We start from the raw sequence: 12,301 nt of genomic DNA on the forward strand, positions 1-12,301 counted from the left end.
ATAACCCTGCAGGGTTCATGGTGTCAGTTCCCTCCGGCACTACTTCAGACGCTAGTTGAGGCCATGCCACGTCGTGTTGCGGGACTTCTGCGTGCTCGCAGGGGTCCTGCACGATATGTCATGTGCACCAGTTTCTTTGGCTCTTCAGTGCATGTGGAAGGTCTAGCCCGCCGCCCGCCGGTTGTAGATTAGGGATTCGGACAGAGCGGGTCGGTGCGTCAGTTGTCGCAGCTGCTGGAGGAGATGCGCGGCGACGCGTCGTGGCCGCAGCTGACGTCGACGGCGGGCGACGCGGCGCTGTGGAACAAGCTGCTGCGCGCGGCGGGCTGCGCCTGCTCGCGCCACTGGCTGACGGCGCCCTGGATCGTGGCCGAGTCATACATGTACCGCCGCGTGCGCCAGGCCGCCGAGGCTTCCGCGCTCGCGGACCCCGCGCAGCCGCCCGACCCCTTCCTGCCCGTCAAGCAGAAGACGTTCGCCGCCGGCATGCCCGCCATACAGGTGAGCCACTCTGCCCCGACGACGTATACTTCAGCCGCCCTCACGAGGGACGTAACACCCTGAAGTGGACGTCGACCTGTAAGTGTTTCGTGACGTCACTTCCTGTTATTTATGCGTACGGAACGATTTGAAGTGGAATGATCATATAAAATTAATTGTTGGTTATGCGAGTGCCAGGTTGAGATTCATTGGTTCAAAAATGGCTCTGAGCGCTGTGGCACTTAACTTCTGAGGTCATCAGTCCCCTAGAACTTAGAACTACTTGAACCTAACTAACCTAAGGACATCACACTTATCCATGCCCGAGGCAGGATTCGAACCTGCGACCGTAGCGGTCACGCGGTTCCAGACTGTAGCGCCTAGAACCGCACGGTCACCCCGGCCGGAAGATTCATTGGGAGAGTCCATCAACGAAGGACGTGGCTTACAAAACACTCGTTCGACCTTTACTTGAACACTGCCGATTAGTGTGGGAGCCGTACCAGGTCGGGTTGACAGAGGAGATAGAGAACATCCAAAGAAGAGCGGCGCGTATCGTCACAGGGTTATTTGGTAAGCGTGATAGCGTTACGGAGATGTTTATTAAACTCAAGTGGCAAACTCTACAAGAGAGGCGCTCTGCATCGCGGTGTAGCTTGCTTGCCAGGTTTCGAGAGGGTGCGTTTCTGGGTGAGGTATCGAATATATTGCTTCCCCCTACTTATAACTCCCGAGGAGATCACGAATCTAAAATTAGAGAGATTCGAGCGCGCACGGAGGCTTTCCGGCAGTCGTTCTTCCCGCGAACCATACGCGAGTGGAACAGGAAAGGGAGGTAATGACAGTGGCACGTAAAGTGCCCGCCGCCACACACCGTTGGGTGACTTGCGGAGTATAAATGATAAATGTAGATGTAGATGTATTTCACGTCGAGGAGGCACTGCCTCGCGTGAAACACAGAATATATTGTGTGATATTTCGGCAATGTGCTATGAAACGTTGATGCAATAACAGACAAAGACGCTCTCTACGCTACAAACAGAACTTTTGGAAGGCGCCGATTTTGGTTTTGTCGTTTTCAGTTAAAGCCCACATTGCAATTTACATCGCATGAATATATGCTGTTTCAAAGCACCAGCACATTTACAGTCTCTCGAAAACGTTGTTGTTGGTACGATTTATAGTGATTAAATGACGGGACGCGTGATATTAGTGGTTAAAGAATTTTTGTATTAAGTTCTTTTGGTGCAATGCCTTGCATGCTGTGAAAATGTGCAAGGCAACGGCACATTGAAAATTTATCAAAACATATATTCTTAGTAATATTTGCTGTAATTATATGTCAGTTAATAACATATTAGCGGTTATAAAGCCTTTTGGAGAGCATATCCTAAAATGCATGATCATTTGTTCAACATAGTCTAAACGTGCTGATTTTGAAACAATGAGTATTTGATTTGTCACAGCGGACCTGTTTTCCTGCCATAAGCCAATAGCAGTATAGCTTGTTCAATGGAATGTTATGAGTGAAATCTCCCGCTGTGCTGACTACATTTGCAGCACCCATTACAATCTGACCACTTGCTGTGATGGAAATGACTCTAGGAAATAGCAACGTTTTATAGCTATGAATATGAAATTAAATTAAATTAATGCTATAGCTCAAGGTATTGGCAGACTAAGCCCATACAGAGAAACTAAATGATACCCCCAGACTGCTTAGAAATTAGCGTATTTGCTGTGCTCATTTTGCAAAAAGTTATTAATACTGTATAGATGTAATGACTGATAAAAAATGAAGTATTTATGATGAGTATACTGTACGCTTTAGTAATTGTAATACACATACTTAAGGGTGTAGGCGAGAAAACCCGAAACAGCATTCAGCACAGCGATCATCACGAGAACAGGATAAGAAAATTACCTTTTATTTTATACGTTTGGAAAAAAAGTTTGTACAGCTATTATAACAGTTAGTTTCGTAATATTAGTACGAGAGAGTGCTTATTCTTGATATTATTAGAGTACGTGTTTTCGTGTCTTTATTTTACTGAAATTCTACATAACGTTGTTGAAATCTATTTCATTTGAAATTTTTCTTTCAGTTGATAAATTGACAGACTGGCTTTTTGTTCTTAATTCACCATAGAATGAAGACAGTTTTTCATTAGGTCAGTTTAGAAAAACTTCTCTTGCATCGTGCAACTTAGACATGAATGGCCAAGAAGTATTGGATTATAAGTGATAAGTGTAATGATTCACTGAAGTCTCATTTAATTGTAAATTGAGGAATTTCCTGGGCTGACCATCTAGCAGCTACGTTAACACCCGTATCGACTGCACATAGATGCCTGCGATAACATTTTATTTCTTGCAACACCTGTTCCTTCTCAAAATCATCATAAATTTCTACCAGATTCTCCAGTGTTACTGCCAGAGCGTCATCCGAAACTGCGAATATTAATTTTGTTTCAACAATTTGGAAAATTTAGTAGATTTATTTCATGGACTTGTATCATTGTGACAGTTCTTGTATAAATCGATCTGTGCATACAAACACTGATCGACGAACTTTGTCTTGGATCGATAATCCAGCATCATGAGTTAGTTCATCCGGCATTGTTTTATTTACACTCCTTCTTCCTCGTCGATTAATGTTAATGTCCACATTATTGCATTTTTAGTGCCAAAAGTAACAGTATAGCCTATTCTTGTGGTTCGTTCCGTCACTAAAAGCTCATTCGGGGTTTAGATTTGGCGAGTCCTTCATCCAAAGTCATTTTTGGAGACTGTCCTCCAGTATCATGTACCAAAAGTTGATGTAGGTCAAAAAGACAAAATCACCTATACAGATAAGACAAAACATTATGACCACTGTCCACTGCGAGATTACATGCCACCTGGTGACGTTGCGATCACGTTACGCGCTATGAAAAAGACGCAAGCACAGCTGAGACAGATGGGGGATCATCGTGACGAAAATATGGGCTGCAAATGGAGGAATCCACTGAGAAAAGCTACTTCGTTGAAGGACAGATTATTATTACGCAAAGCCTGTCAACGAGTATCTCGGAAACGGCAAAGCTGGTCGAATGTTCACGTGTTACTGTCTTGAGCATCTATGGAAAGAGGTAAAAGGACAGAGAAACTAGCACTAGGCGGTAAATAGTTGGACGACGACGACTCCTCACAGAACGTGGGGAAAGTAGGATTGATGGTGATGTGCGCCATCTCTGCGAAAAGAGCACAATGCTAGTGCATGCACATGTGTTTCACAGCACACCCTCCATCGTACATTGTTGAACATGGAGGTCTCACAGCTGACCACCTCTATGTGTTCACATGTTGCCCGACGACACCGTCAGTTACGATTACAGAGAGCGCGGGACTATCGGGATTCGATCGTCGACCAGTGGAAACGTGTCGGCTCTTCGGGTGAACCATATGTGTGCTACACTAGGCCGACAGTCGTCTCCACAAACACTGTCATCGAGGTGAATGGCGGCTCGAAATGAGCAGCACGATACGGACGCAGGTTGGTGAGAGCAGTATTATGCTATGGGAGATATTCTACTGTGCTTGCATGGGACCTGTGGTAGTAATCGAAAACACGCTAACAACTGCGAGCCACCTTCATCCCTTCATGCTTGATATCTTCCCGTTGCTGATGTTCTAAACATTCATGGTGGTATCTGTTTGTTCTATATCGTGTCTCCCTACCACTTTCGCGCAACGACGCTCTGAGCATGTTTTTTAGGGAATTGACTAGTTTGAACCTGGGACCTGTTACTGGTAAGGTGACGCCAGACCACACATGACATGTAGAATTCAGAAGAGTTCAGTGAGACTAGCGATGATATAAACAAATACTTAATGATTTCAGCCTCAGCTCCACTGCACTCCCTGTAAAAGAATCTTAATACTAACTAAATCTAGTGGAAGGGGTTCAAGGCTTTCCTATTTTTAGTTAGCTGGTAAAATAACGTCGAAAAAGCAGTTAAGTTTACCATTGGAAATTTTATTCTACTCACAAAACATCGTTTATAAATCGCACTATTGATAAAAGCAAATGTTTTAATACAAGATGGTAAAAACCAACTGCATTCAACAAAAATGTGAACGAATATTCCATGAATGGGTTTCCAAGTTCTACAATGAATCGAAGGATGACCTATGCCATATCACATCTATAAACTAGGTTTAAATTAAGTTTCACAAAAGAGAAAAACTATCAAAATGGTCTACAGTGACCCTCAATTATCTTTAATAACTTATCTAACTTGTCGTAAATTACAGTGGCTGATGTGGCTTCTCAATAACTATATAACAGAGAAATCATCGCGTTTCAGATTTTTACTTCAAGTGGCAAATGTGAACACCATGAGCTTTAATTGACGATCGACACTAGTATTACGCAAAAAGGGGTGTAACAGATGAGACTTCTGCAGTTCTGAGTGAAGCTTTATGCGCTGTTATGCGGCATCGCGTTCGTTCATTACCTTGTCGTTGGTTAGGCAGCTTCAGGGGGGCAGCGGCCGGCGCCGTCTCGGAAGTAACTCTTAACTTCTCCTTATTACAATTTACCGAAATTGGTTTAAAAAAAACTATCTGGCTGTGTTTTCATCTGACCAATTAGGGTCTCAATGTTAACCTTAAGCTCCGCCTACAAAAATTCTGTCTATCCAATGAGGAACGTTATACTTTTCGTGGTGGGGCAATGTTTTTAAAGTTTGCAGCGTAACAGAGACGCGAAAAAGTCTCACGCTAAATCTTGCGGGTGGTAGTGGCCCTTTTTTGTGTTATCGTAAGATCTATACTGTTTTTCTGGAGGGCTGTAGCTTTTAACATGGGCTGGTGGGTGGTCCTTGACATAACAGAGACGCGAAAAAGTCTCACGCTAAAACTTGCGGGTTGTGTGGCCCTAGTGGTTAGCTGGCGACGTGGGTGTCCAGTCCCTCCCTTATCGTATGGCCTTCTAGCTTAACACGGTTCTGCTCTCGGCTTCTGTCCTCGTTTCTCCCCTCGGAACTGCGTCTGTCTCACGATGGGAAGGTACGACATGCATTTAGGCATTCTTGTGTTAGTCTGTGGTATTCCATTTGCTCACTCGTTACTCGTATTACTTTGGTTAATTTAATGTCATGATTTATTCGGAGCTATGTGACATACTACTGGATTTGCGTAAAATGTCAGGGTTTTCATGGAAGGTGTTGGATTTGCCTGACACCTTACAATGTCATCTCTTAGCAGTATAATTGTCGGTGTCTCGGAGCCATAACCGTGCTACAGTGGTTCGAGGAGCATTGTAGTGAACTCATGTTCCTGTGGGACCCATCTGGGTCGTTTTCGTGCGCCATCATCGCATACACAAATCAGAGGCCCTTTATTTACGCGAATTACATGACCTGTGCGTAGACATCTAATGCCACATACCTCCACAAACCAATGAACAAGCTGTCGGATACGTGAATCAGTGATGTATTTCGTTGCAAAAGCGGACAAACAAGCTATTTAGCAGGTGGTCATAATGTTCTGGCGCATCAGTGTATAGCTGAAAGGAGCAAGCTTTCTGCTGAGATGGTATGAAGATTTGCCTTAAATGGATCTTCCATATCTTCCAAAGTGCTCACAACTGTTTCCACGCTTCCTTTTGTTGCTATGAACTGTAATGAGCACTCCATCCAGCATCAGAGAATCGTTTCAAACTTTTTTCCACTTTTACTACTCGTAATTCCCCTCTATACGAGGAGGGACCCAAAAGAAATCGGATTGTGGTCATAAAATATTTATTGATGAACCTTTTTACAAAATTACTTCAATAACCTTCAAAATACTCTCCAATACATGTGATGTACTTGTCAAGTCTCTTTTCCCACTGTTGGAGCATGTTTGGAAGTCTTCAAATTTGATATTGTCCAGTGCCCTTTGCGAAGCTGTTTTTACCGCCTCCACATCGTCATAACGCTTCCCTTTCATTCGCGGAAATAGGAAAAAGTCGCATGGGCCTAGGTCCGGCGAAAACAGAGCGTGGGGAACAACAGACCACCTCTGAGATGCCAAATAGTGGGTCACTCGTAAGGCCGTGTGTGCTGGAGCGTTGTCGTGATGCAGAAACCAGTCACCTTGATCGCCAAAGTTCCGGGCGTTTCCTCCTCACATCCTCTCGCAGACACCTTAAAACATCGAAGTAAAAGTGCTGGTTAACAGTTTGGCCAGGGGGTACGAATACCCGATGCACAATTCCACGAACATCAAAAAAGACAATGATCATCGTCTTCACATTTGATCTCACTTGCCTTGCTTTTTTTGGTCTGGGAGAGTTGGGAGTCCTCCACTGGCTTGACGCTTGCTTGGTTTCTGGGTCATACCCATGTTACCAAGTCTCATCCCCTGTAATGACTTTGTGCTAGAAGTTTGGATCACCTGCAGTCTCTGTTTTCAAGTCCTGACACACATTCATGCGGATGGTTTTTTGCTTCTGTTTGAGAAGGCACGGAACAAATTTAGCAGCAACACGTCTCATGTGGAAATCCTCACTCAAAATTCTCTGGCACGAGCTCCAACTGATTCCTGTCTCTGCTGAAATTTGGTCGCTCGTTTGGCGACGATCCTCGTTGATCTTTTGGCGGACCTTTTCAATGTTCTCCTTATTTCGCGATGTTGAAGGGCGTCCAGAAAGAGCTTGGTCTTCAACACACATCTCACCACATTTAAAGCGCCGAAACCACTCGAAAACCTGTATGCGGCTCATAGCGTCGTCCTGGAAAGCTTCCTGAAGCATTTGGTGTGTCTCCGTTGCAGTTTTTTTAAGCAGGAAACAAAATTTCACACACACTCTTTGTTCTTTGAAAGTTGCCATAACGACATCGCAGAGGTAACCCGCCAACAGCCAGAGATACACAATACCACACTTGCACGTTCAGCTCTACACTGACGCCGTCTGCACAGCTGTTTCATGAAGGTCTCTACTAACATCATCTAGCGTGAGAACCCTGCACTGCGTCTACGAGTGGCAGCGCCCTCGGAGTCCGGCTTCTTTTGGGTCCCTCCTCGTATGTAAAAGACGAGAAGAATGATTACATCTTCTATGCAGCTCCAAAACAGGTGACACTAAACGGAGCGCTTGAGATTGTATTAATTCCACAAAGATTTAAGAACTGATTAGTACAGGGACTGAACATAGATTTTGCACTGACTTCTCGATTTTTTCGTTGAACTCCTTCATGTACTCCTGATGTTGAGTCCTATAGTGCTCAGAGCCATTAGCCATAATTCCTTATCTTACTGTATGCTTGTGACTGGCCAAACTCATAAAACACTGAATAAAAATAAGATAGGACGTGGTATGCCGAATGATAACAAATGCTCTTTTCCAGAAGACTCATTACAGCTCAGTAGAGTTTGTGTCAGGCTCTCTACCCCAACGCACTAGCCCAACAGCATTGTGGGAGAGCCTCTGAGGAGTTTTGAAAACATGGAGAGCCACCGGTGCTTATTTGAGACCTTGAGTAATTTCGTGAGGCATACGCTTTTGGCTGTATTTGACGATGACTGCCCATAAGAAGTGATGATTGGGATGGATTCTCAGACTGGCGCACAGCTTCAGTTTGTCACAAATGAACAGCAAAGCGTATCCATCGGCGAGAGTAAAAGGAATTGTGTCTCTCTGGAACGCCTGTCCTCTTTTTTTTGTAGAGTAAGTTAGCTGACTGGTTGCCCACGGAGAGCCAAACGTGTGGTGTGTGCAGGCGCTGGCGGAGTGGATGGCTGAAGCTGGGACGACTCGGGAGGATTTGTCGCGGTTGCTGAAGACTGCGACGCGCGCCAACGCGGCAGACCTCTCGCTGTCCGCGGGCGTCGTGCCAGATCAAGACGAGCTGACCGCCATCACCGCGCCCTCCGACGAGGCCTTCATCGCCGACCAGTCCGAGACGGTGAGCGCCTGTGTGCTACCTATTTGGCGGCGTTCATTCATGTTTGGGGTTTTGCGAAGAAATTAAGTGATGTAGCCTTTGACTATCCAGTTTTTTTTCTTTGTTGTTAATTTATCCCCCTTGCGCTATATGGGTGGAGGGGAACTGCAAGCGGTACAATCTCAGCAAGCCATCTTACAATATGTGACACAGTGTTCCTTGTGTACTAGTGTCACTTTCCCCTTTTTCTGTTCCACTTACGTACAGTTCGCTGGAAAAACGATTGCTGGCAAGCCTCTCTGTGGGCTCGAGAAGCGACGTACTGGTTGACTTTCATGAACGTATTATACCGGAACTTTAACAATAGACCACGCTATGATGCAGAACGCCTCTCTTGCAGCGTCTGCCACTGGGCTTGGGTGCACATCTCAGTGTTGCTTTCGCGCTTAGTAGAGCAACCTTCAACTAAACGTGCTGCTGCTGTTTGGATCTTCTCTATTTCATGTATCAAGCCCATGTGGTACAGACCCCAGACTGGCGAGCAGTATTCAAGTATTTTTCGAGTGAATGTTTTGTAAGTTACATTCTTTGTTCCTGAGGATTCTTCCAATGATTCCAGTGAGTCAATCAGTCAGACATCTACTTTACCTGCGGTTAATTTAATGTGACAGTTCCATACGCGTACTCCTAGACATTTTATCAAAATAACTGTTTTGAATGGTTGTTCTGAATTTCTGCTCCCAATACGTTAGTAATGGAAGACCCTGTGTACTACCCCACTTTCCATTGTTGCCAGATGTATCCATGATGGCGGCGTTGACGTCATCCAATATGGCGGCGTGTACACATGGCGGCCATGACGTCAGCCGATGACGCAAGTACCGTTCTAAAATATGGCGGCTTTTAGCGGGAAAGTTCCGCGCCCCCTCCAACAGAATAATGGCGGGAAGTTCAAATTCCAACAGGATAATGCATCACACTGCAGTTATCTCTGCTAACCTAAGAAAAATCGCGGGAAGATAGGTCACTTGGTCTACCCCAACGAATCTAAGTCATCTGACCACCACTTCTTCCTATGAACTGGCGGCAAGTTTGAATTTTGACTGTAAGTAAAGGTCAATTCGCGTATTTCTACTAAGCTAAGGGAATGGCACGAAAAAAGGACACTTGGACTAACCTCAGTCACCTGACCGCCATCTCCTAAAGATTTGTGGGAAAAGGACTTGCACAGTAGTCTTTATTTAAACAATTTCATGCAGTATGGCCATCCTGTGTGTTCACCACGAGGTCTGGAGTCCAACTGACTTAGTACACAGCAACATCACCAGAGGGTGCTCTCATCTGTGACGTAATCCAAAATGGCAGGAAACAGTGTTGTCACCACAAGGTCCAGATTCAAACTGACCTTATACACAGTGTGACCACCAGAGGGCACTGTCATCCAAGATGGCTTCTATGACGTCAGGTGGTGACACAAGCAACATTAGACCTGTGATGTCACAGACACACTGATAGGGTTCGAACCCCAAATCCAAGATGGCGGTGGTGGGTAATTCAAAAAGTGCCACCCCCCCCCCCCTCCCAGGCGGGAAATTCAGATGTTGTCAGATTTTCGCGAGTGCCATGCTCACCTGGACTTGGAAGGAAATAATTGAAGTCTCCATCACGATTCTGAACCGACTGCCACGTCCACTTACCAACCCATGTTGGCGGGATAACGTGCACTAACGTTACTAATGTGTATAGCAAATGACATCATCCGAGATTGGCGGCCGTGACATCAGTTGATGACGCAAGTGACACACCTTCCTGGCGGGAAGTTTGAATTTTTGTGGGAGGATTGGTCAATTATGCTACCTGCACTATGCTAACCCCCTCCCATCCCATGGATATCTCTACTAACCTAAGAAAATCGAGGGAAAATATGTCACTTGGGCTACTCCCACAAACCTTGGTCATCCGATCGCCACCTCTTCCCATGAAGAGGCGCTAAGTTCGAAGTTTGGTGGTAAAGAAAGGTTAATTTGCTTATCTCCACTAAGCTAAGCTAATGGTGTGAAAGGAAGGACACTTGGACTACCTCCCCTAACCTAAGTCATCAGACCGCCACCTCATCCTAGGGATTCGTGGGAGAAGGACTCGGCCTGCACTGGGCTGGTGGAGAGAGGAAGGAGTGTACTTTATTTTGGAACAATTTATTTAGGGGTGGAGCGTATTTATTACACTGATACAAAACACCCGCTCTAACATGCTTAGGGTTACGACACACAGCCTACAGACGTGTGAATCACTAAAAGACTCTGCAAACATGCTAGCTAATCATCAACTATCGAAATCATGCACCAGTCTTTATTTAAACAATTTGAGCCACTACCACCATCCTATGTATTCGCCACAAGGTCCAGAGCCCAACTGATCTAGAGCACAGCGGCACTACCACCAGAGTGCGCTATCATCCCTCTTCACCTGTTCGACCACTTTCTCTCTATCGCCACTCTAATGGGACACTTCTGACGTACGGATACCGACATCACAGATCGTGCTGTTCCACCACTTGTGACGCGTGTGTATGTGTGATGCGCATACAGACATCACAGATCGTGCTATACAAAGACTGTCCCATTGCTCCTAAATAATTCAGTGCACTGTTGTGCGGTCACGATATCAACTCATAAACTGTCCAGATAACACATAGCACGGCCTACAGACCTGCTCACAAAATAATCCAACAGACATGCGCAAGCGCCGCCTGCAGCCCCCTGTCTACTGCACTGCACTGGAGGCTACCAGTGAAGTGACGAACCATCAGCTGCCAAGTCACACACAGTTGCCCGCAGTAATGAGGCAGCGACATCCCATTCATACTTCTTACCTCAGAAATTCCTCTCAAAATACATGTTCACCTAGGCACAGTTGTTGATGCAACTGGACAAGAGTGAAGACCTATTTTTTCTGTGTGTGCTCACACCGGGTCTAGACCGAGTGCTCATGTGTTTTTTAACGTTGCTGGCGCCATCACGCTATAGTTGTGGTACGGGTACAGTGGGAGCACCATAAACCATTGTTTTCTGCAGAGGAGACTTTCAGCACTAACATTATTTTCCACAGATCGCTAAGTTGCACTCACAGTTAAACCCACAAAATTTGTCTACTGAATATCAAATATATACATATTATACTCACAAAAATATCGGAAGGCAGGAACATATTTACCAGTCTAACTACAATTAAATGTTATTACGATTGCTGCAACATCCTGACACTGATCGATGTATACGTATTTTCAGCTCTTGACGGTTCTGGTTCGGGAATGAATATTCATAACTATAGTGCGCAGAATTTTCTACATAAAAAATCTCTCTCATACCCTTGTGGTTATCTATGTGCTGAATCTATACATCCCTCATGATAGGACACACACTCATCTTCTCTATTCATGCTACAACATAGGCCACAGTACCTTTACAATACACTATATTCACATTTTACACGAACAATGCACTTATCTTCTTTATCTGTGCAGCACCCGAACAAATTATGTTATGCCTACACTCACACCGGCTATATGTCACGATGCTCCTCAGCCCTAGGGAAGCCCTGTCAGCCTTTTCTTTCTTCCTACAGACTTGACATTCAGCAGCAATAAACTATTTTACACTGATCACCATATTGCACTGACAACTAAACCTCGCAAAGTGCCATACATATCGTCAAATACAGAAAGACTGTTACTCAATTACACTGCTCTCCCACTGAAGACAGTAGCTTGAATATTAGAGTGTGAAACCGACATCCAACCCAGCAATATATCACCGCATACTGTGTCGATGTAGTAAACAAACAATTCATATCCACTATACAAAATCATCCCCTCAATGGACCGACATCACTCTCAGAACTGTTCTACA

At 45.0% G+C, this 12,301-nt stretch overlaps 1 protein-coding gene across 1 annotated transcript in view; it reads left to right on the forward strand.

The window, feature by feature from the left end:
• LOC126334633 (damage-control phosphatase ARMT1-like) overlaps positions 1-12,301 on the forward strand; it is a 127,017-nt gene that overhangs the window by 57,413 nt on the left and 57,303 nt on the right. Inside the window, exons 3-4 of the mRNA XM_049997069.1 lie at positions 223-501; positions 8,229-8,414. Of these exons, the coding sequence (XP_049853026.1) occupies positions 223-501; positions 8,229-8,414 (465 nt within the window). The remainder of the gene's footprint in view (positions 1-222; positions 502-8,228; positions 8,415-12,301) is intronic.

This window comes from Schistocerca gregaria, chromosome 2 (assembly GCF_023897955.1).
Source record: "Schistocerca gregaria isolate iqSchGreg1 chromosome 2, iqSchGreg1.2, whole genome shotgun sequence".
Taxonomy (NCBI): domain Eukaryota; kingdom Metazoa; phylum Arthropoda; class Insecta; order Orthoptera; family Acrididae; genus Schistocerca; species Schistocerca gregaria.